This window comes from Acomys minous (genome assembly GCF_964271855.1).
Source record: "Acomys minous genome assembly, chromosome: 7".
Classification (NCBI taxonomy): Eukaryota; Metazoa; Chordata; class Mammalia; order Rodentia; family Muridae; genus Acomys; species Acomys minous.
This window is the reverse complement of record NC_140488.1, coordinates 105977835-106003248: the sequence shown is the minus strand read 5'-3', so window position 1 is coordinate 106003248 and position 25414 is coordinate 105977835. Positions and strand designations below refer to the sequence as shown.

The window sequence follows — 25414 nt, the reverse complement described above, 5'->3', positions numbered from 1 at the left end:
ATGTTTGCATGCCATGTTGACAAGGGGTGGACTTGTGATACTCTATACTGATTGCTAATTTGACAGAATCTAGAAGCATCCTGAGGACAAATCTCAGGTGTCTGGGGGATGGGGTGGGGTGTTAAGTGATCTGATTAATGAAGGTAGGAGACCTAAATGCCTGAATGAATTAAAAGAATTAAGTGGACTATCAGAGTCCATCTCCTGTTACATCCTTTAGGATGCAGATTCAATGCAGCTAGCATCCTGTTGCTTCCATTTCTGTTGCCATGTATCCCTGCAAAGATGGGATGTATTCCCTATAACACCACCAACACACACACACACACACACACAAATAGTCAACAGCATTTAATCCCTGAGTAGCAACATGGACATATTGCATACAGTTCAATCTGGTTCAGGGATGGGAGAAACAAAATGAGGGTTATTCCTTAATGGGGGAAGGGAGGAATTCTTCAGATGGGCCTTGAGGCTTTGGAGATGAAGCGCTAGCAATGTCACTTGAACGAACAGGACAGCTGCGGCCCTTCTCAAGACCCCAGGCACAGAGTACATGACAATTGTCCTCATCTTCTCTTTCGCTTTCTGAGGAGCTCTCATCAAAAACATGTGGCTTCTCATAAACACTGCAACATTTGGATGAGCGACGGCCCAAGTGCTCATTGTCAACAGTGTCACGTGACCACTCAACCCTCTTGACTGACTTTGCTTTCTTTAATGGGTTGGACAGATTGATCTTTTTGAGCCCATCTTCCAGTACAGCTATGGGCTCTGAGATGGCTTTTGTCAGCTTAGATGTTGATTCTTCCATAGCAGAATTGGAAGCAGGGCAAAGGCCAGAAATTGATTTATCCAAAGAGTCTGAGGAAATAAAAATTTGAAAACAGCCAGAGTCACAATTAGAAGTTAGTGTTACATGTGTTTTTGGTTTTGTTTGTCCTAGCATTCTCACCCATGAGATACCCAACCCTTGTTTCTTACTTGCTTTTTTGTTCAAAGTTAAATCTTAAAAATCACAGAAAATAGGGTGATGGAGAGATGGCTCAGATGTTAAGAGCACTGGCTGCTCTTCCAGAGATCCTGAGTTCAATTCCCAGCAACCACATGGTGGCTCACAACCATCTGTAATGTTATCTGATACCCTCTTCTGGTGTGCATGAAGACAGAGCACTCATACATAAAAAAATAAATACATATATATTTTTTTAAATCACAGAAAATAGTTTGGTTACAAGGAAAATGGCAGAAGGGAAATCTGGACCAGACTACTTCAATGTCAAATTAAAAAGCAAATGATACTTAAAAATAAATGTCTTTGTGAAGATTAGCTTAGAGAATTCACCACATGGACACTAATTTCTGGTTTTTATTTACGTAGTAACAACAGGCACACACAGATTGATGATTATTTCTGTTTATGTAAGTCATTTTCTATTTGAGTATGTCTATGTCCTACTGTGTGAACTGATGAGGGTTAAAGACATGGCTAGAAAAAAACTCAAATGACAGGACATGAAAGGAATCTGAATTTCATACTGGAACCCTTCACAAATTATTAACTTATTGGGCAAATAATGCAATTTGGTATGCATCTTAAGTTTTAATGAAGTAACAATGTGAAGGCAGAAAACAGCTTAGAGATTTGGGTGGTTTAGTTAGTAATATAGGTAAGTAATTAAACATTAACCAACATTAGTACTGGTGATAAACAAAAGGAAGACAGTTGTTGATAGCTTGATTATTGAAAGAGGGAAATTACTAGTTATTAAGAGTAGATGCGAATTCAAATGTGCAGAACACCAGATCTGATAAGGACAGGATGAGGTGAGAGAAATTAGCAAACTAAAATCCTTTGGGGATAACAAATCAGAATCGTTGGGTTTTAAAAGACCCATGTGATAACCTACCCATTTAATTGAAGTCTTCAACAGATCTTTCTGGTCTTATGTAAGTATTCTGCCAGCAGTAGGAGACCAGGTTTGCCTTTGCTTTGTTGTGCCTATCTCCATGACAACTAAAAGACATAGATGGAATGTATGTTTCTCTCTGCTAAGGGACCTGACTTTGAGTAGTCAACCTATTGATTGGCTTGGAAAATAGTTTACCTTGAACCTGTTTGTTTTATGAGCCCCCCCCATCACACCTTCACAGTCATTTTAATTCCTATTAAATCTCTATCACAGTTTCCCCTCCTTCTCATCCTCCCAGTCCCTCCCTCTCACCTCATCTTCCTGCCATCCTCCCGTCCTCCCTTTTTCCTCAGAAACTTTCTTATCAGTGTACACTTATTGAACAATACTATGACCTTCATGATGCTGTTTTTGTTTAATTATATTGTTTTTTGACTGTCTTCACTCTCCATTACTTTCTCCCGTCTCTCTTCCACAAAAGCCCTTTTCCATGTTTAATATACTTTTAAAGATTATATATCCTCAGTTCCAACCCAGAAAGTCTAAACTCCAAACACACCATAAACACTTTAAATTTTCACATTCTATATCTATGGTTGAAAAGTGGATTGGGCCAGGCGGTGGTGGCACATGGCTTTAATTTCAGCACTCGGGAGGCAGAGGCAGGTGGATCGCTGTGAGTTCAAGGCCAGCCTGGTCTACAAACTGAGTCTAAGACAGCCAAGGCTACACAGAGAGACCCCTACTCAAACAAACAAACAAACAAACACACAAAAAAAACAAAAGAAAGAACAAAAAAGAAAAAAAGAAAAAGAAAGAAAGAAAAGTGGATTGGAAAGATTGTGTGGGTCAACATTTTGCTGGACAAACAAAATACAACAGCAGGCAAAATCTAGTTCGTGATCCAAAGGTGTGCAATCCCAGTAGACTGTAAATTTTAAGCTGGACATAGTGGTGCATGCATTTAATCCCAGCACTCAGGAAGCAGAGTCAGGCAGATCTCTGTGAGTTTGAGGGCAGGCTGGTCTACAAAGTGAGTGCAGGACAACCAAGGCTCTTTTACACAGAGAAACTCTGTCTCAAAAAACAAACAAAAAGACAATTATATGAACTTACGACCATGTTTATTAGCTTGATTTAACAATTCCACAATGTGTACATGGTAAAATATAACATAACTCATCCATATACATAAAACTATCACATCTAATTTCATTACCCAAGCACACATGGGCACCAGTAAGAGGAGTTTTAAAAGCAGATCCCATGACTGTGGGAGGGAAATGTAGTAAGAGGATAGTGGAAGAATTGCAAGGGAGTGGGTAGGGCATGAATCTTACAGAAGTTCCTCGGGCTGCTAGATTGTATATTCTGTAGTGTTTTAATAAACTATTCCATAGGTAGATGTCTGTTAGGTCCATTTAATTGATGGCGTCATTCAACGCAGATGTTTCCTTGTTTATTTTTTGTCAATATGACCTGTCTATAGATGAGAGTGGAATATTAAAGTATTATTATGGTAGTATTAATTCAAAACTTTATATCTAGGAATATTTGTTTCATGAAATTGGATTATGGCTGTATTTAGTGCTTGTTTGTGTAGAATGGTAATGTTGATGAGTGGGATTTTATCATTGGCTTTTTTTCTATAGAGTCTTTAGCATTATTTTTTCTCCCTTTTCTATGGCATAGATCTGTTCTACTCATAGTATCCCACAGATTTCACATGTTCTATTTGTATTTGTTTCTAATTTATCATTCCTATTGACTGTGTATTCTAACTCTTCTACCTTGTCTTCAAGCTCTGATTTTTTTTTTTTTTTTTTTTTTGGTTTTTTGAGACAGGGTTTCTCTGTGTAGCCTTTTGCTATCCTAGGCCTAGAGCCACATACCTGGCAAGCTCTGATATTTTTAACTGAACTCTTTATTTCCAATATGGGTTTTCTTCAACATTTCTCTTTATTGAATTTCACTTTTGTATCCTACATGCACTTCCTTATTTCTTTCATATATTTGTGTTCGCTAGTAGTACATTCAGAAGTTAATTTCAGCTGGGTGTGGTGGCGCACACCTTTAATCCCAGCACTGGGGAAACAGAGGCAGGCGGATCGCTTTCAGTTCGAGGCCAGCCTAGTCTACAGAGTGAGTCCAGGATAGCCAAGGCTACACAGAGAAACCCTGTCTTGAAAACAAAGCAAACAAACCCTAAAGTCAATTACATCCTCTTTGATTTTTTTCAAGCACACTTAAAATTATTCTTTTAAATTCTTTCTGAGATTTCACATAAATAATTGTTATTGGAAGCCATTTCTGAGGGCTTAGTACTTTTTCAAGAAGTTACATTGTCCTGATTTTCTTGTGGTTTACATTGTGATGTGTGTAACTGACACCAGACAATTGCTTGAATTAGAAAAACAAAAGAAAAGAAAACAAAACACTCGTTCTTTCAGTCGAGGTATTTGCAACATTTAGTATGGGCTAGGCTGTAGTATGGCTGAGGGGTCATTTTTCTCTCCTGTGGCAAGTGTTTGGGATACCAGACTCAACGCCTAGTGCTGTCCTCCTGAGAAGTAATATTTTCTGATTCTATTTACCATTCTCAACTCTCACTGCTCTCTTTGTTCCTTTCCAGGCTACGTGATTCCTGTCAGAATTCGCAGTTTTCCTTTTCATGTTGCAGGTGAAGTGAGCAGTTTTCAATGGGTATGATCAAAGATGCTGATCCCATTTCTTGGTAGTGCTTTGGAAATCTAATTAGAATGCTCATCTTTCCCAATATCCCATACAGCATTTGAAATCCATGTCAATATTATTCCCTTTAGACTCTGTCTTTGATTTTGATGAGTAAAATAACACACAGTCTAAAGCAGTTTCTTCTCCATCGTCTATATGAATTCTCCTCTCTAGGTTTCGATGTATAGGTCCATGGCTGTTACTCTCTGCTCCCAGAGAGTACAGTTCTTGAAGGATCTGGGGCCACCAAGCCCCTATTCAACAGGATTCTTCTGACGCAGTCATGTTCATTGTCGCTTTGTTCGCTGTACTTAGGAAATGGGACCAATTTCAATGTCCTTCAACAGAGAAATAGATAATGAAGATGTGGTACGTACACACCATGGAATACAATTCAGCTATGAAGGAAACTGAAGTCATGAACGTTGCATAGGTGGAACTAGAAAAGATCAGATTGGATAACCCATAAAGAAAAACGTCCTATCTTCTCTCTTATCTGTAGGTCGTATTTCTAAATCCTCAGCTGTGAGTGCATAACCTAAAGTAACAGCAGAAATTAGGAAAATAAAAAGATATCATGGGAGCAGAGGAAGGAGCTCTGGAGAGAGGAGGATAATAGAAACATGTGCCTCAAAGGGCGAAGTGGGAAAAATGAAGCGCACTTTAGGTGAGGATGGCCAGGGGAAGGCAATACAGGGACAGGAGATGGATAAATAACACTAGATGTGCTTGGAAAAGCTGTAGGGAAGCATTGTTTTATGTTTACTTACAAATTCTCTCCAAGTGCCATAGTCCCCCAAACAAAACCTCAACTGCCAGGCATGGGAAACGTACTTTTCATTTATTGATCCAGGGAGTCCAAAATAGTATGGGCCATTGCTATTGTCCTTAGTTGCCTCGTAGAAATTAAAGACAAGTCCATGTTGCTGAAACACACACACACACACACACACACACACACACACACACACACATGAAATCTCAAAGGTCACCTACACAAGACCTATACAAAGACAATAATAGTTAAATGCCAACATAGATAGGGGAATTCTCACAGTGTTCCTCCCCTAGAAGAAAAGCTAGAGGTAATTAAATGGCTATTGAGAAAGGGAAAAATCCATCTTAACAGAGATGAGCCCCCTATTGTTTATTCAATATCAAGTGGTCAGCCATACATACATGCATACATGCATGCATACACACATATATACAAATATAAGTGTGTGTATACATATACACACACACTAAATTGGACTCAGCTGGATATATAAATGAATATATTTACATATGTATATATGTAACAATCATCAAAAACAAAATGGTCATGAATGTGAAAGAATGCTTGTGTTCCATTCATGTCAATCACTCTAGAGTGAACTGTGAGATTTCATTATCCTGAATTGTAAATTTTTACTATTTTTATTTGCTTTTCCTTTCTGCATATGTCAAATTCTTTTGTAAATTTAAAGTAATTTTGGTGAGTTGAACATCTTGAATTAGCCAGGCGGTGGTGGCACATGCTTTTAATCCCAGCAGAGGCAGGTAAATCACTGTGAGTTCGAGGCCAGCCTGGTCTACAATGCAAGTCTAGGACAGCCAAGGCTACACAGAGAAACCATGTTTTGAAAAACAAAACAAAACAAAATCTTGAATTAGAAAATACTTCATGATAGAGCTTTGGCCTCTAAAAAGATATTTAGGAACTCAATCAGACCAAAATTAGGAAAATGAAAACTAAAGAAAAGCTTCCATTAAATTATGATACTCTACTCTTTTATACCTTAAAAAATATTTATTATAGCCACAGTTTGAATACTTTTTAATAAGAGTCGATATTTTTAGGTAGTAAGAACCTCATCTTGTACCTAAAAATAAACTATATTCTGAAGTAAATCTTCGACAACTCTTGTTACACAGCAATCTCTTGAAAAAAGACACACCATGAAATCTGTTGTTTATATATTGACATACTGATGTTTAGATGCTCCATTATCTAATATGGCCAAGATACTTTTGATATCCAAAGAAGTTTTTTTTTAATCTTCAGAACTTTTATGATAATACGCTAAATATACCTAATATATCTGAATGCTAAATAAATCTGAAGTTACTATTTGTGGGACTTAACAGCCCTAAATAAGGATGTTTCATCAAATCCCTTCCTTCAAAGCTCAGAGAACCTTGCAGAAAAGAAGGCAGAAAGAATGTAAGAGCCAGAGGGGATGGAAGATACCAGGAAAACAAGGCCCTTTAAATCAACATGATCAAAGCTCGTATGAACTCACAGAGACTGAAGCAGCACGCACAGGGACTGCACCAGGTCCTCTGTGTATATATTATAGCTTCCACTTTAGTGTTTGCATGGGATTCCTGAGTGTGTAAGGTCACTGATTCTTGTGCCTTCTCTTCGACTGTTTTCCTTCTGTTAGTTTGTCTTGTCCAACTCTAATCTCTTAGGTTTTTTTGGTTTACCTTGTTATATTTTATTTTATTATTATCCATTGGAGCCTATTTGTTTTTTTAAATGAGAGGCAGAAAGTGAGTGGAACCAGGTAGGAGGAGAAGTTGGGAGGAACTAGGCAAAGTAGAGGGAAAGAAAACTATAATCTGGATATATTTTATGGGGAAAATCTACTTTCTATAAAAGGTAAAACAACAACAACAACAACAACAAAAAACCCCTGCAACCTCATGTTCAGTTCCCCACTGAAGATGTTCAGCTACCAACAAAAATATCTTTATGAAAAGAATATGTCTGACAGGTTAAAAGATGCCCTTGGATCATAAAAATTGTTAAGAAACAAATTTATTGTCATTCTGATAGGGATTATAAAGGAAATAGTTTCATTTTCATCCCTTCTCTAGCCCAATACATTACATTGAGCTTCCAGCTTTTCAACAAGAGAAAAGACAGCCTTACATAGATATCCAGATTACCTGAGGAAGACCACTTCTTCTTTGCTTTTAGGTAGGTGAGTAACAAAATAAAAACATCTAAATTTCTGTATGAATTCACTAAGAGCAAGGAAAGGTGATTTGATTCCCAAAGGCTTAAAGTAATGCTACAATGCTCATGTAAGCAGTATCATTTAAACAGAGAGACTAAAAATCAGTTCACCCATAAGCCAGAACCAGTTGTTCAGTGTGGCCAAGTAAGATGGTTTAGAGTAATTTCTAAATTAGATCCTTGACTGGACTCTAACCTAGATAACAAAAAAAACAAAACAAAACAAAACAAAAACCAAACAAACAAGAAACCTAAAACTCTTGGTAGACAAAAAGACAAGCTGTGAGCCCTCACTAAATAAAAAAGGGCATAGTGTATGAAACTGATCAACCAGAAATCCTATATTCACTCTACCAAACCTCAGAAAAGTTATAGTCCTTCAAATAAGGAGAATCAAGCCTATAAAAAGCCCTCAACTGTGAGCTACATCTTGTTGCACCGAATCAATAATCTTTGCTATCACAGCTGGTTGTAGTGGCACATGCCTTTAGTCCTAAGATGCAGAAGGCAGAGGCAAGAGGATATTTGTGAATTCGAGGTCAGCTTTGTCTACATAATGAGTTTCCAGGACATCCAGAACAACATAGTGAGACCCTATGTCAAAACTAATAATCTTAACTACCACTTTCATTTAGAAATACTGCCTAATACTCACTTCACAAAATGTATTGAGAAAAGCCCTGTTAAATTTTACTGAAGAAACCCTCTCAATGCCACTGCCAGTGTTAGTCAACATTTTTGTTGCTGGAATACATATGTGAGAAAGCATTTTAGTAGGAGGAAATATTTATTTGAGGCCATGATTTCAAATGTTTCAGTCTGTGATTTCTTTAACCCACTACTGTGGTGGAGCACACCATTATAATAGAAAGGGAATAGTGAAACAGAGCTGCTCACCTCACAGTGTCTAGGAAGCAAAGAATGAGACAGAAATGGGTCTGCAACAAGATATAGCTAGGCTTTGTGCAGTTTCAGAGACCTTCTTCAAACTAGGCACCATCTCAAAAATTTTCTGTCACTTCCTAAAATTTATACCAAGTTATTAATTCAGGGCTTGTGAAATAGCTCAATGTACAAGCCTTATAATCTGAGTTCAGTTCCCAGAATCCATGATGGAAGGAGATCTGAGTCCTGAAATCTGACTTCTGACCTCCATACATGTGCTTTGGAACTGAAACTCACACACATATGCATGCTCGTGCGCACACACACACACACACACACACACACACACACACACACACGATGATGATTAATGATGACAATAATGGTGATAATAATAAATAGAATACAAATATCAAATTAGAGCCGGGTATGGTGGCACATGCCTTTAATCCCAGCACTCAGGAGACAGAGGCAGGCAGATCTCTGTGAGTTCAAGGCCAGCCTGGTCTAACAGCCAAGGCTACACAGAGGAACTCTGTCTCAAAAAACAAACAAAAAAAGTTTTAAAAAATGTCAATTTAGAACTCCACCAGCAGCTTAATCCATTCACTAAGTAAGGTTAGAATAATCGTGATCCAATCATATCTCAATTATTATGTCATCAACTGGAAACCAAAGTCCACATATAAGCCGTTAGGAGTTATTTTCTATCCAAACCACAGCATTCTTTCCATGACCTCCCAAAAGGTTCATTTCTGTCTCAGAATGAAAAATGCATTCAGTTCATCCGTAATAATCCCCAAATTCATAGTAGTTCCATAGTTGCTCAAAAGTACAAACCAAAAGTTTCCTCTGAGGAAATACTGAGCCAAAGTGAGACCAAAGCACAGGAGTGAAACCACAAACTCCTGTATCTCCATGCCCAGTGTTTGCAACTTTAATTTTTAAGGGCTTAGATGAATGTATTCTTCCAGCTTTGCTCCCTGCAATATATGGGTCTCTCTTGGGTTAGATCTACTCCCTGTAAGAAGCTTCCCTTAGTGTATATGTCAGGGCTCTGGCATTTTCATGTGCTTGACAATGCTAAATTTGGCTGTCAGCTTGGAATGAACCCTGCCTTCCTTGAATCATATTAGCAGTAGTACTTTTATTCAGTCATATTCTAGGAGCAGGTAATGCCTTATACTTTCTTTCATAAGCTGGAAACTTAGCTGGGTAGGGGGTGCTTATCCTTAGGGCACCATTCACTTTATACCAGTGCAGAGTCTGCCTCTCCTTATTGGCTCTAATCTCCTTAACGCCTCTGTCTTAGTTAAGGTTTTCTTGTTGCAAAGAGACACCATGATCATAGCAAGTCTTATAAAGGCAAACATTTCATTGGGGCTGACTTACAGTTTCAGAGGTTTAGTCCATTATCATCATGGCGGGAAGCATGGCAGTGTCCCTGCAGACATGGTGCTGGAGAAGGAGCTGAGAGTCCTACATGTGGATCAGCAGGCAGCAAGAAGAAAAAATGAGCCAGTAGACCTGGCATAAGCTTCTGAGACCTCAAAGCCCGACCCCACAGTGACACACTTCCTCTAACAAGACCAAACCTCCTATTAATGTCACTTCCTATGAAACTATGGGGGCCATTTTTACTCAAATCCTCACTGCCTCTCTTCTGGAATATGCCTGCTCAACCTGCTCTTTTTCACTGTAGACCTGCATAAGCCTAATCAGTAACAACCATTCCAAGCTGGACATGGTGCTGCACACCTGTACTTCCAGCATTCAGGGAGGCCCAGGCAAGCAGATATCTGCAAGTTCAAGGCCAGCTTGATCTACAAAATGGGTCCAGGACAGCTAAGGCTACATAGGAAACCCTGTCTTGAAAAATCAACAAAACAAAACAAAAAAACAACATTCCACAAACTCAATATTACGAAGTCTTGAAATTTCCTCTGCCCATTACACTCCCCTGCCCACACAAAACCCTAGCCTGTCACTTTTTAATTAACCTTGGGCAAGTTCTTAGGACAAGGACAGAAGGAAGCCAGATTCATTGCCAAAATATCACAAGAACAGTCTACCTCACTAATTAACATTGTTCTGCTCTAAAATCTTTTGGGCTTGGCCTCCACAGTCCACATAACTCTCAGCATTACTGTCTTTCTCTTTTATACTAAGATTGTTAAGTTCTACTTATAGACTTTTACAGTTTTCCTAGTCCAAAGTTCCAAAGTCTTCTGCATTCCTCCCCAAAACCAACATGGTCATATGTTCTTCACAGTAACAAGCATACTTTCTGGTACCAACATCTGTGTTAGTTACATTCTGTTCTTTTGATAAAACACCATTACCAGAAGCAACTTGTGACTTTATTTCATCTTATGGTTCTGCAAGGGTAAGAATCTATTGTCACTAGGAGGCATAGCAACAAGCAGGCATGATTGATGGAGCAGAAAGCCAAGAGCCGCACCTTCAATTGCAAACTTGAGAAGAGAGAATGAACTTATGTATCTTGAGGCTTTAAACCCTCAAAGCCTGATTCCAGTGACATAATTTTTCCAGCAAGGCCACACCTCCTCTACCTAAACAGCATCACCAACAGGAGACCAAGTGTTCAAACATATTTTGAGAGACAAATCTCATTCAAACCACCACATTGCTCTACCCTCTCTCATCTCCTACCCTATTTAACACGTCCTATTCCATTAATCCCCTCTACCCTTTTATACAACTGTGTTCTATCTTCTCTCTCTTGAAAAGATTTTATCTTTAAAAAAAGATATATTCGTTATTTGATAAATTTAAACATACATACAATGCATTTAAATTAAAATTACCCCTATTCCTCCCACTACCTCTTCCTAGATCTCTCCTACCCTCCATGTCCTCTAAATTTCAGATCCTCCTTTTTTTTTCTATAACCCATACAATCCAAGTTGTGCTGTCCATATACTCAAGAGGATAGAGCCATTGGCTGAACAAGGCAGACCTACCAGGGGCTGCACACTTAAAGAAAACTGATTCTCATTCCCCTTAGAAGTCATGAATTGTTGATAGCTCCTTATCTGCGGGGAATCTCGTGAAGACAAGCTTGGATTCTGTGAGTTTGTGAGAGCAGGAGTCCTGGTACGTTCAGAAGACACTGTTTCACACAGACCATTGGCTCATACTTTGCTGTTGCTTTGTTTTGTTTTGTTTTGTTTTCTGAGACAGGGTCTCTCTGTGTAGCCCTCCCTCTGCCTCCTGAGTGCTGGGATTAAAGGTGTGTACATCTGGAGGCTCTTACAATTTTTCTGTCTCCTTTTTTATGGGCTCTGATCCTTTGGGGAAGGCATGCTTTTTTTTTTTTTTTACATAGAAAGGTTTTATTTGCAGGGGAGCAAGAATTTAATCAAACAATCCAAATCCCATGTCATTATCTGACTCTTCAGACTCCTCCTTCTTCTCATCTTTTTTCTCCTCTGCTGCAGCAGGGGCAGAACCAGCAGCAGGAGCTGCTGAGCCAGGGGCAGCAGAAACAGCTACAGCCCCACCAGCAGGCACACTGGCGAGCTTGCCCACACCCTGAGCAATGACATCCTCAATGTTTTTTCCATTCAGCTCACTGATAACCTTGTTGAGCTGGTCATCGTCCACCTCGATGCCCACGCTGTCTAGTATCTTCTTGATGTCTTTGGCGCTAGGAGAGGAGTTGCCCCTGAGCGCGGCCATCAGGTAAGAGGTGACATAACACATGTCGGCAGTGGCGGACAGGCCTCACCACGTGTGCGACCTCCGGGTTTTTTGTGTTTTTGTGTTTTTTTAGTTAGGTTTTTTTTTTTTTTTTTTGGCTTTTTTCAAGATGGAGTTTTCCTTATATAGCCTTGGCTGTCCCAGAACTCACTCTTTAGACCAGGCTGGCCTTGAAATCATAGAGATCCACCTGCCTCTTCCTCCCTGAGTACTGGGATTACAGGCACGCACCACTGCTGGGAGGTGTGTTATACAGATGTCTTAACTGTGGATGAAAACATTATATATATAATCTACATTTTGACCAATTGTGAGTTTCTACATTAACTGCTCTCCACTACACAAAGAACCCTTCCTAATGAAGACTGAGAGCTATACTAATCTATGAGTGTAGGTATACAAATTTAGGGGAAAGTTTTATACTACGTTCATTTACCAAAATAGCAGTAGTAGGATCATCCCTAAGGCTTGTGAGTTTCCCAATCATGAGCTCCAGATCATACTTACAGTACCAGGGTATTGTATGCTTATGGAATGGGCCTCAAGTCCAGTCAAGAAGTGGCTGAATACTCCCATAACATGCCAGTTTTGATTCAATGGGCATATTTTCCCATCCCAGTCATTAAAGTAGTTGCCAGGATTAACCGCTGGGTAAGACAGTTGATTATCCCCCAACACCCCCATACACACAGAGTATCTGAATAGTTCCTTTTGGTACTATAAATGCTAGTCAGCATTGTGGGGAGCTGTCCTTAGTGGTTCTTGGCTTAAAACATTGGGCAATTCCACCTTGTCTTTAGACTCCATTTTCTACACCTCTGCCTGGCACGTGGCAGGCTGGGGTTATCCCAGGCCACTCCACCCAGCCCTGGGAGGCCGCTTGCTTATCTTGCTTCCCTAGCTGCATTCCCTCAGAGCTCACTCCCTTATCTTGGAGTTTTTGCTACCAAGGATGGATAGCAGGACATCTGCCATTAGGTTCCCATAGCAACCCTGCCCTTGCCCTTGAAATTGCCTATATAAACCTTGTAAAAATTTTCAATAAATGAGGATTGATCAGAAATCCTGTCTTGTCCTCATTTCTTCATGTCTCCTGTCCTTTTTCACTCCCACACGCCATCCTAGGGTCTTCATTTGAAAACCCTGCGGGCCAGGGCACAGCAAGGAGAAAGCTTAGTAGTCACTTCCCACTTGATTTCTCAATATCCTGTGACCAAAGTATGTGAGATTTTCTGCAGTATGGTCTTACTATCACATTCTAGTGGGCAGTCAAGAGCAATGAAAATATACTGTATTGTTTAGGGGTCTCTGAGATACGCCTGATCAACACATCCAGAGGAGGTACCACACACCTGGCCACTGGGCTTTGCAGGTTTCAACATATGGGTATGGGAGAGGCATTTTTCCTGTGTAGAGTAACCCAAATTACATTCTTTCATATGAATATACATACACACACACACACACACACACACAGAGAGAGAGAGAGAGAGAGAGAGAGAGAGAGAGAGAGAGAGAGAGAGAATAAAACAGGTTTCCATACGGGTTTTTTCAAACATCCTTAGTGTTAGTTTTCCATCTACTGCTACCTTATCCTCCTCACTTAAACCTTTATCCTCATTATTCCTTTTATTAACTTTTTTGCTAATATATTTTTGGTTTGGTTTGATTACTATAGCTCTGTGGTATATATTTATACGTATTGATGTTATAGATTTTATAATTCTTCCAGTTTTTCTTTTGTACTTCAAGATGCCTTTGGCTATTCGGGATATTTTATGCTTCTGTATGATATTTTTCTAGTCCTTTAAGGAACATTATTGGTCTTTCATTTTAGATTACATTGAATCTATAGATCACTTTGGACAGTGTGAATAATTCATCTCTTAATTCTTCCAGTCCATGAAAATCAGGGATATTTTCATATATTAAAATTTTCACTGTACAGGTCTTTTATACTCTTGGATTTATACACGGATGTTTTTTGGTATTATGGTTAGCACGTATTTAACAATTTCTTATTCAGAAAATCCATTATTGTTGTTTTTAAAATGTAATATTTTTGTGTGTTCATTTTAATCATGATACTCCGTTGATTTATTTACAAGTTTTAATAGTCATTCAGAAAAGTCTTTATATTTGCCTAGACATAGATTTATGCCAGCTTCAAAAAGGAATAAGTTGATTTTGACTTTTCTAATTAGTGACCTTTTTTCCTTTTTCTTTCCTAATTCTTCTGACTTAATGTAGATCAGGCTGGCTTTGGACTCAGACACGCACTTGCCTCTTCCTCCTAAGTAATGGAATTAAAGGTATGAGACACAATTATGCTGCTAGTATACACATGAAAAGTAGACACCTTTATCATGTTCCTAAATTTAGAAGAAATATGTTGCAGGATTTTTTATCACACTGTGAGCCCCAAGATTGTGCTGCTTATTCAGCCCTAGCACACATCTTTAATTCAAGAGCTTTGTGCTTGAGCATCGTAAACAGGATTAAGTAACGTTAATCTTAGGTTAAAAAGTGGAGCAAACAACCAGTTGTATTTTTCCCATATTTGGCTTGTTGTTGTTGTCACATCCTAATAAGATTTTGATAACTGAATAAAGCTGACCATGTTGAACAAAATTGGAAGGCTTCCCTCTTTTTTAATTCTCCCTGTGTGTATGCCTGCAGAACAGAACCAGATCTCATTACAGATGGCTGTGAGCCACCATGTGGCTGCCTGGAACTGAACTCAGAACCTCTGGAAGAGTAACCAGTGCTCCCAACCTCTGAGCCATCTCTCCAGCCCTCTCTTGCTTAATTCTAATTGAATATTTTGCCAAGTGTTAGTGTTAATTTTTCTGTTTGGTAAAATGAAGTAGTGTTACATAGAGTTCAAGGTTTTTCTTTGTTGGGTCATGTTTTATACTTAGGATGTTACACCTTTTCAGTTTTTATAACTTGTAGGTATTCAGAAATTTATCCAGTTTTAGAGATTTGTTTGTTTATTTATTTGTTCAATAGATTTTCCCCAAAATAATTCATATTTAATTAATTTATTCAGATTACAACTCAATTGTTATCCCATCACTTGTATCCTCCCATTCCTCCCTCCCTCGTGCTTTCACCCTATCCCCCTCCCCTAGGTCTATGACCGAGGGGGACCTCCTCCCCTACTATATGGTCATAGGCTATCAAGACTCATCTTGGTAGCCTGCTTATTCTTTCTCTGTGTGCCACCAGGCCTCCCTACCAAGGAGAGGTGGTCAAACATGGGGCACCAGAGTTCCTGTCAGAGTCAGTAAACAATCCAAAGATAGCCTAAACACAAGACCTCCTTCAGCAAAGATCAACAACTCGAAGGTCACAGCATGTAGCCCAAGCACAGGATTTCTAACATGGCTGAATTTAGCATGGCTCCCCACAAAAGACCTATACAAGACCAGGTGTATTAATATTTCCTCATGGATAGAGAAGGGACCAAGGGACTATTTTCTTCAATGGTGTGACCACTGGTACATTATCCTTGCTGTATTAAGTTGCCTCCCACCCATGTTTGGACAAGAAACTGTAATTGAACCTGGTTGACTATAAATAAAAATAATTCATGAAAGTAGCCTGAGCATATGAGAAGGGTTTTAGTAAGAGAAGGCAAATGACAGAAGGAAATGGGAAGTAAAAATTACCAAAAGCCATTATATAGATGTATACAACTCAAACAATGAAAAGGTCTGGCATTCTATTGCATACTAAAGATAAATCAACTGTTATGTGCACTTATGTACTACATAATGAAGTTTTTGTCAGTAATGAACTACACATATAGTAATTATCCAGAATACTAAAACAGATAGTCTATGTGGTACTTTAAATGGGAATGGCTTTCATAAGCTTATATATTTGAATGCTTAGGGAGTCTCACTATTTGAAAGGAGGTGTGGCCTTGTTGGAGGAAGTGTGTCACTGGGGACAGGCTTTGGGTCTTCAGAAGCCTAAGCCAAGCCCAGTGTCTCTCTCTTCCTGCAGCCTTTGGATCTGGATGTAGAACTTTCAACCACCGTGTCTGCCTGCATTCTGCCATGCTCTCGGCCATGAGTATAAAGGTCTACATCTAGGAAATTGAAAGCAAGCTACAATTAAATGTTTTCTTTTCTAAGAGTTGTCATGGTCATGGTGTTTCTTCACAGCCATAGAACACTGACTAAGATAAAAGTTGATACCAGGTCTGTGGAGTAGGTAGTACGACAGGCCTGTTCAGGCTGCCTGTGGTGTAATGGGTGGACTTTGGGACTTTGGATTAGAAAACAGTTGAATGCCTTATGCAGGGCTTAATTGGCCATACTAGTAAGAACATAGATGAGGATTTGAACTGGAGAAGCTGAGCTCAGCAAGTTTCAGAGGTGAAGAATATTAATAATTGGCCTAGAGAATGTTCTTGTGATACTTTGGTGAAAATATGGCTGCCTTCTGCTCTTGCCAAAAACAAAACAAAACCTTCTTGAGACTACATTGAAACATTTTAAATTAATAGCATAGAGGAGATTTCAAAACAGCCTAGTATTGACTCTGTTGTATGAGACTATTAATCATCACTTTTTTGTTTGTTTTTTGATTTTCTAGACAGGGTCTCTCTTTGTATCCTTGGATGTCTTGGACTCACTTTGCAGACCAAGCTGGCCTCAAACTCACAGCGATCCACCTGCCTTTGCCTCCCAAGTGCTGGGATTACAGATGTGCGCCCACCTGACTCTTGTCGCTCTTAGTGTACATCTATAATGAAAAGGAGCAAGCTGAGCAAGGAAGATACAAAATGTACAGTTTGAAGAGAAAAGGAGCATCTGGACATATAATAGAGCTAAGTCCTGTGTTCAGGGAGATGACAAGTTTAAAGAAAAATTGAATCCTAAATGGATAAAGGGAGTTGTGGCCTCAAGGCAAGACCCCACTCAGCTAAGCTTCCAGTTTATGAAAAGGAGTTAAAGAAGAGATTAAGGAAAAAAAAAGATTAAGCAATAAAGGAAACCACTGAAATCAGAGATTTTTGACAAGGAGGCCAAGTTCCAGCCCCCATCAAACAGAACAACTTAGCAGCTTCATACACATGATTCTAAAAAGGGGCTTTGGAACTTCCCTTCATGGCTAAGGAAAGCTGCTGAGGCCAGGCATTGTTCGCAGGGACCCCAAAGGGCCACCAAGGAGCCAGTTCTGATGCAAGCACATGAGGGTTGTTTTATTCAAGTTAGAGCAGGGTTTCACAACCATCACCTACACAGCAGATCAGGATTGAGAGCACTGAGCTTCACATCAGCAGGTTTTATTGGAGTTACAGATGGGTTTGGGAAATTTCAGTTTGTCAGTTCTCCGATTAACATTTTAGCAATTACTGGATAATAGAACTTGGTTGATTGTGTCCATCAGGCCAAACCATAAACCCTAATTGTTTTATTCAACCTATTGTAAAGAGCACCTGGGTAATTTCTAGGTATGTACTGTTCAGCTGTTGCTAGGGGTGACAGTTAAATGTTATCAGAGGTGGGTGGCTAGCAATTGTTGAAAAGAACATCTGGGCCATGTGGTAATTTCCAGGTATTTACTGATTAGTTTGTTGCTACCTGTCATGGTTAAACATTATCAGAGGTGAGTAATTGAAGCACATTATTTTTCTTTTTGAAGCTGGAGATCATGCCTGGGCCATTTTCCCTTAAAATGGAGTTTTCTTTCAAGAAATGGGGTTCTACAGACCTCACAGCATGTGTCTCTGAGTGGAGGCCCAAGAGACCATTGTGTGAATCTGTGAAGGTCTGTGAAGGTGAAGCCTGGGTTGCCTCAGAGACTGTCACACAGTTTCATCAGAGAAAGTAGCATTTTAAGAAACTGTAAACAGCTGGGCATGGTGGGGCAGCTGGCCTTGGGGAGGCAAAGGCAGGAGAACTGCTGAGTTCCAGGCCAGCCTGGTCTACAAAGTGAGTCCAGGATAGCCAGGGTTGTTACACAGAGAAACCCTGTCTTGAAAAACCATTAAAAAAAAAGAAAGAAAGAAAGAAAAGAAACTATAAACAAATAACAAATAGTGAGAACCTCCACAAACTTTCTATCAATTTGGCTTCTGGCTGGCTGCATCCAAGCTAGTGATCATAATGCAAATCAAGCATCATGTGTCCTTATTTTCCAGTACAGCAAACTAACTAATGTGACTGGTTTGGTATGATATAATAAGGTAATGTCAGGGATGCTTACAGTAACATTTCCTTTCCCCTTTTCTTAAAAATCACTGTAAATGTGTCTCCTGAAAACTGTGCTTGGGAATGGAAAGGTTAGACCAGTAACCGAAAAACATAGATGTACTTTGTTCCAGATTAAAATTATGAATGTGAAAGAGTAGGCATGAATTGAGCTGATCCAATTCTCTGAAGACTTTTATAAGTCAACTCCCCAAAAGGACACATAACCAGAAATATTATAAATACAATAATAGTTTGAAAATGAGACATTAAAATCTTTTAAATAAGTTAATTGTTATGATTTAGTTAAGGAAATATAAGGAAACTCACAACTGGTGGAGACATATCTGGGAATGGTGCCAGATAAACACATTTTTCAAGAAAAGTACTTAAAATTTCAATTATCTTTTGAAATGATGATACTGCTGATGACCTTAATAGTCCCTTTATCAATCCTTTTTTGTTGTTTAATTTGCAGACAATTCATATGGGGTTCATCATCTCCAAATTTAGAGTGGTCTTTTATTATGATAAACATATTAGCTAAATAAATCTACAGTTATCATGTGCTTAGTTCTTAAGTCAGCAAATAAAATGGATCTTTATAAAATAACTGGGAGCCGGGCGTGGTGGCACACGCCTTTAATCCCAGCACTCAGGACTAAACCCTGTCTCAAGAAACAAAACAAAACAAAACAACAATAACAAAACCCAAAAAAAAAAACCCAAAAAATCAAAAAAGCAAACTGGGAACAGCACCTTGGGGAGGGGACTATATCACAATGAGAGGAAAATGCCTTTTGATGAAACAAGAAATTATGACATTTGAAAGCAAATGTTTGATAAGATTTTACAATGAAATGACTCCTTATTTGAGTGCCACTGTATCCTTTTTTTTTTTTTGACAGTGTTTCTCTGTGTAGCCTTGGCTGTCCTGGACTCACTTTATAGACCAGGCTGGCCTCGAACTTACAATGATCCACCTGCCTCTGCCTCCAGAGTGCTGGGATTAAAGGTACATGCCACCACTGCCCAGCTCCTAATTTCTTATTAGAGTACATTATACAGAATTATAACAGATCTATATGATAGTATTTACCTTATTTCCTTCTATGAAGGCCCTATCTACATTTTAAAAAATCACATTGCAGGAGATGAGTGTTGAGATTTCAAAATATGACTCAATGGGGAATTAATCAGTCCTTAACAATGAGCACCTAGATTGAGCCAAAGTAATAACTTTGGCAGACACTTTAACCAATTTATTGGAGAAATAAAATTCACCTTATTGTTGTAAACATAACTTTTATTCACCTGACATAATTGTCACCAAGGCTTACGGCCTCCATCTGCTAACCTAGGCCTAGTCCTGGAAGCTTCTAGCCTCCATACATCCTAACCTAGGCCTACAATGTTTTCAGCCTCTGAGATTTACTGTTTAATAAGTTCGCCCTTTCTAGTTCTTTCTGAACCTGTCTGGCTGGTTCAACTCAGCTGTTCTGGCTCAAACTCCTCTCCAAGCCAACTGGTTCAAACTGGCTTCTCTCAGCTTCTGACTGATTTGCTCTGCTGGCTTCAAACTGTATCTAGCGATCTATTCTAATCTTCTGGCTCCTTCTCATTCTGTGGCTCATTGTCTTCACCTGTGTCTAACCTGTTCCAGTTCAAACTGACTCTTCTCTTCCTCTCTTCGTAGTGCTCCCTCTTCAGTCACCTCCCTTTTGTGTCTCTTCCCCTGAAAGTTGGGCATATCCTGTTATAGGTAAAACAAGGCAGTATTTCTTCAAAAACAGGCATTCAAAATATGCATACATATCCTCAGACAAAAATCATTACTAGTGTATAGTAGTAAATGTAAGTTTACAAATGTGCACATAAAATGTACTATTACCAAAATATATTTATGACCAAAGTTTCTGAATTTTGTGTTTATATGTAAATTTGACCGAGTAAACAAAGAAATGCCTGAGATGGTCGGGGGGGGGGGGCAGTATTGTAGATTAGAGAAAATCCAGAGACATCTAGAAGAGTCCAGAGCAGTGAGACAAAAAGAGACTGGGCATAAGGCTAGGAGAGCAGGGTGTGGAGCAACAATGCTAGTTAGAAGTTAGAAGCTTAGCTGAGGGGTGGGGGTGGGGGGTTGGGGCATGGGGCGGGATGCCATGGCCTGGAGCAGCCTAGGAGTTTAGGATAGAGGAGGAACAGAGAAGGACCAGGATTCTAGCCTGGCCTTTGAGATTTTTAACAAATATGCGTGAATAGGGACAGAAGTAGCCTGCAGGTGAGCGTGGGCTTTTATATGCAATCACAAGTACAGGTCAATTTGTCTCTACCCCCAGAGAAAAAGGAAATAACACCTTTTGGCTGACAAACCAGTTTCACTTGTACCTGAAGAATGGTGGTTTATCTAACCACCAAAGATCCTATTATAAGTAAGTTTGAGCCTCCCTTAGACTAAGTTTGTACCAATTCAGTAGCTCTGCGCTTTTTATTGGGGGGTGGGGGAGGAATGAGGCTTCCCTGCTTACTGTATAACACGTAAGAATTTCAGAAGAAAAGAACCTGAAGCAAGAAAGTAGATGTGTGCAGCTAGAGTATGAGGAAGGCATGAGAAGATTTAACAAGAAGATAATCAACACTAAAAATAGAAAGAATGCAAGAAAGGCTCAAGGCAACAAACAAAAAAACCCAAACGAACAAACGGGGGGGGGGGGGGATCCAAACCTACAAATATAGCAAGAAAATGGCACATAAATAAGTATATGGAATGAGAGAGCAGCACCAGCAGTCGGTGGAATACCAAGATGGAAGAAGAGCCTCTTCCATGAGAGGAAGGCAAGAGGACCCACGAGCCCAAGAGCCCACGAGCACCAGGAAGGCGGGAGGACCCGCGAGCCCAAGAGCCCACGAGCACCAGGAAGGTGGGAGGACCTGCGAGGCCAAGAGCCCACGAGCACCAGGAAGGCGGGAGGACCTGCGAGGCCAAGAGCCCACGAGCGCCAGGAAGGCTGGAGGACCTGCGAGCCCAAGAGCCCATGAGCGCCAGGAAGGCGGGAGGACCTGCGAGGCCAAGAGCCCACGAGCACCAGGAAGGCGGGAGGACCTGCGAGGCCAAGAGCCCACGAGCACCAGGAAGGCTGGAGGACCCGCGAGCCCAAGAGCCCACGAGCACCAGGAAGGCGGGAGGACCCACGAGCCCAAGAGCCCACGAGCGCCAGGAAGGCTGGAGGACCCACGAGCCCAAGAGCCCACGAGCACCAGGAAGGCTGGAGGACCCGCGAGCCCAAGAGCCCACGAGCACCAGGAAGGCTGGAGGACCTGCGAGCCCAAGAGCCCACGAGCACCAGGAAGGCGGGAGGACCTGCGAGCCCAAGAGCCCAAGAGCACCAGGAAGGCTAGAGGACCTGCGAGGCCAAGAGCCCACGAGCGCCAGGAAGGCTGGAGGACCTGCGAGCCCAAGAGCCCACGAGCACCAGGAAGGCGGGAGGACCTGCGAGCCCAAGAGCCCACGAGCACCAGGAAGGCTGGAGGACCTGCGAGCCCAAGAGCCCAAGAGCCCAAGAGCACCAGGAAGGCTAGAGGACCTGCGAGGCCAGGAGCACCAGGAAGGCGGGAGGACTCGCGAGCCCAAGAGCCCACGAGCACCAGGAAGGCGGGAGGACCCACGAGCCCAAGAGCCCAAGAGCACCAGGAAGGCAGGAGGACCTGCGAGGCCAGGAGCACCAGGAAGGCAGGAGGACCCGCGAGCCCAAGAGCCCACGAGCACCAGGAAGGCAGGAGGACCTGCGAGGCCAGGAGCACCAGGAAGGCGGGAGGACCTGCGAGCCCAAGAGCCCAAGAGCACCAGGAAGGCGGGAGGACCTGCGAGCCCAAGAGCCCAAGAGCACCAGGAAGGCTAGAGGACCTGCGAGGCCAGGAGCACCAGGAAGGCGGGAGGACTCGCGAGCCCAAGAGCCCACGAGCACCAGGAAGGCTGGAGGACCTGCGAGGCCAAGAGGCCAGGAGCACCAGGAAGACGGGAGGACCCGCGAGCCCAAGAGCCCACGAGCAGCAGGAAGGCGAGAGGACCCGCGAGCCCGCGAGCCCAAAAGCCCATGAGCGCCAGGAAGGCTGGAGGACCTGCGAGCCCAAGAGCCCACGAGCACCAGGAAGGCTGGAGGACCTGCGAGGCCACAAGCACCAGGAAGGTTAAAGGACCTGCGAGGCCAGGAGCACCAGGAAGCAGGAGGACCCGCGAGCCCAAGAGCCCATGAGCACCAGGAAGGCTGGAGGACCTGCGAGGCCAAGAGCGCATGAGCACCAGGAAGGCTAGAGGACCTGCGAGGCCAGGAGCATCAGGCAGGCTGGAGGACCCGCAAGCCCAAGAGCCCACGAGTACCATAAAGGCTGGAGGACCCGCGAGCCCAAGAACCCAGGAGCACCAGGAAGTGGCCAACGGTCCCTACGGTTTCCCACACAACCAGAGGGCTCTCGCCAGCGAGTGGATCCTCTCCTCTCCCCGCTGGCGAGCGCTCCCGAGCTGGACGCCTTCACCTCGGGCTTTTAGAAGAGGCAGGTGCAAAGTGTCGGACCGGGCTTGTTAAGCCCTGCATCTGCCGCCACGGATCTCAGGCCAGGACCAGTTCCTAGGTGGGTTCAGGAAAGCTGGGATGGGGGATGGGGCGGAGCCTCGCAGGAGAAACTTAGTAGCAGAGGGCAGGCTGCACTCTGGGGAGGAGGTGTGGGGACAGTAGGCGGGCAGCAGGAACTGGGGGTGGCTTTATGAGCCAAGTAGATTCGGAAATGAGCGCGCAGAAGCCCCGAGGTGGGTAGCGGCAAGCGGCGGGGTCTGTGAGCAGCAGGACAAGGCGCTCTGGGCAGTAAGGTGGAAGAAGGAGAGGTACTTTACTAGCTTTTGGACTTCCAACAGGTTTGGTCCTGTCGCCCTGAGGGTGTCGGGGCTGCGAACGGCAGAGCTGAGAGTCCCTGGTTGTTTTACAGCGGAGTTCCTGGATCTGGCGGGCACCCATCGCCCCATCGTCCCATCGCCACATTCCAGCCCATCCTGAGGAAACCTCAGAGAGAGAGAGCACCGCCACCGACGCCCACCCAGGTTTCTAACATTGTCCTCAACCCACTGGCATTGTCCTCCACCTACTGGGGCAGTTGGGGGTCAGTGTGGGGCACAGAGGAATCACGGAGAAGTTCACCTTTGGGGCACTTAGTTAATCCTCTCTCCTCTTTTCTACTCTGCAGCCATGGATGCCGAAGCCCAGCCCAGCAGCTCAGCTGCAGGACAGGACGCTGCAAACTTGACCCAGAAGAAACAGAGCAGCATCGTGGGCTGCAGAGTCTCTCATGATTGGAAGGAAGGAGATGGGCCCATAACCAAATGGACTGGGACAATTGTGGATCAAATACCTACAAAACCCTCTCTCTATCTGTTAAAATATGATGGAGTTGACTGTGTCTATGGGCTAGAACTTTACCTAGATGAGCGGGTACAGTCACTTTGCATTCTTCCTAACACCGTGGCATCATTCGAAGCCACCGATGCCAGCCTTGCTGATACCATCATTGGCAAAGCAGTGGAACACATGTTTGAGAATGAGCATGGCTCTAAAGATAAATGGAAGGGAATGATTCTGGCTGAGGCACCTATCTGCGGGAATTGGTTTTACACCACCTACGAGAAAGACCCGGTATTGTATATGTATCAGCTTTTGGATGATTACAAAGATGGTGACCTCCGTGTCTTGCCAGAGTGCAGCCAGCCTCCCCGATCGGAGGTAGATCTGGAGATCATGGGTGGCCTGATAGGCAAAATTGTGGAATTCGCTGAGGAAGATGGCTCCAAGAGAGATGGCATTATCATTGGCCAGGTTGAAAACAGCTCCTCTATATATTTCGTCAAATTTGACGATGACTTCCTCATCTACGTTTATGATTTTGTGGGGAATGCATAACTGTTTCGTAAAGCTTTGCTCCCATTGTTAAAATAAAGTTGTAATTTCTAGACCCGCAGAGGCTTCTGCTTTTGAATGTGTTGGGGGCTCAGGGCGGCGGTGTCAGGGCAGTTGTCCTGACAAGTACAGAGTTCTTTGGCTTGTAGAAAAGGCTGGGTATGTTTGGTGGGTGGGGCAGGGAAGGATGAAACAGCTGTCAATGCACCCTGTGAAAGAAGTGAGCTAGTATCATAAACAGTTATCTAGAAATGGTCTTGGTGCACGGGGTGAGGGGTGGGTGGGAAGGTGCGTGGGGGGGGGTGTTGGAGGGGCAGGAACTGAACATGAGCTGTGGGGGTTGTGTTGGGGGTGTTTGGGGGGGGGAACTGAACATGAGCTGTGGAGGAGAGGACTGCCTAGGAAGAGGTTGGGGGAAGCCAGAAAGACAGGGACAGACTGAAGGAAGAAATGTGGATTGGGAAGAGAGGGGTGGACAGGAGTGAAGCTTTGTGGTGCTTCCTGGCTTCCAGGAAAAGTAAAGAACCCAGGAAGAAGAATACACACAGTACTATAAAAGAGGTACACAGTAGGTGTGGGCTAGGTCTGCAGGCCTGGGAGGGTCCAGAGGACCTGGGAGGTCAGGAGGATCCATGCATCTGGAACTGAAGAGACAATGAAGAAGGAAACTGTGGGAGGAGCAATTCCAAGAGGAAAGGTTGTGTGCTGAGGGTGTGTGCAGCTAAGGAAGCCTGGTGGGTAGGTTTGGGAGGGTGGGGAGCAGGAAGGCCCAGGAAAAAGCTGGCCTTCTGATGGCATCCACATGCAGTGGAGGGTCACTAAAGGGGCCATTCAACAATTGGGCCAAAAGTCAATTTTGTATCTATCAGGCTTTTCTTGCTTCAGACAGTCAGATACAACCCTTAGCCCAAAAGAACTAAGAGGAGTCTGTGGCTAGGTCTGGGCAAAGGGCAAATACTTTCTTTGGGAAAATAGATCCTTGCTGAATCCAGGAATAGCAGT

The 25414-nt window shown here is 42.4% G+C and overlaps 2 protein-coding genes across 2 annotated transcripts; one reads left to right on the top strand and one right to left on the bottom strand.

Moving 5' to 3' along the window:
* Positions 1-11866: 11866 nt before the first annotated feature.
* LOC311601827 (large ribosomal subunit protein P2-like) lies at positions 11867-12283 on the bottom strand. Its single transcript, XM_084789549.1, has one exon. The coding sequence runs from the start codon at positions 12262-12264 to the stop codon at positions 11917-11919; it is 348 nt and encodes a 115-aa protein (XP_084645675.1). The 5' UTR covers positions 12265-12283; the 3' UTR covers positions 11867-11916.
* Positions 12284-23707: 11424 nt separating this feature from the next.
* On the top strand, positions 23708-24415 carry LOC311601264 (spindlin-2A-like; the record flags this gene model as incomplete). The annotated part of the gene is made up of 1 exon (XM_084788643.1): positions 23708-24415. The coding sequence occupies one exon, from the start codon at positions 23708-23710 to the stop codon at positions 24413-24415; it is 708 nt and encodes a 235-aa protein (XP_084644769.1).
* Between the last annotated feature and the right edge of the window lie 999 nt (positions 24416-25414).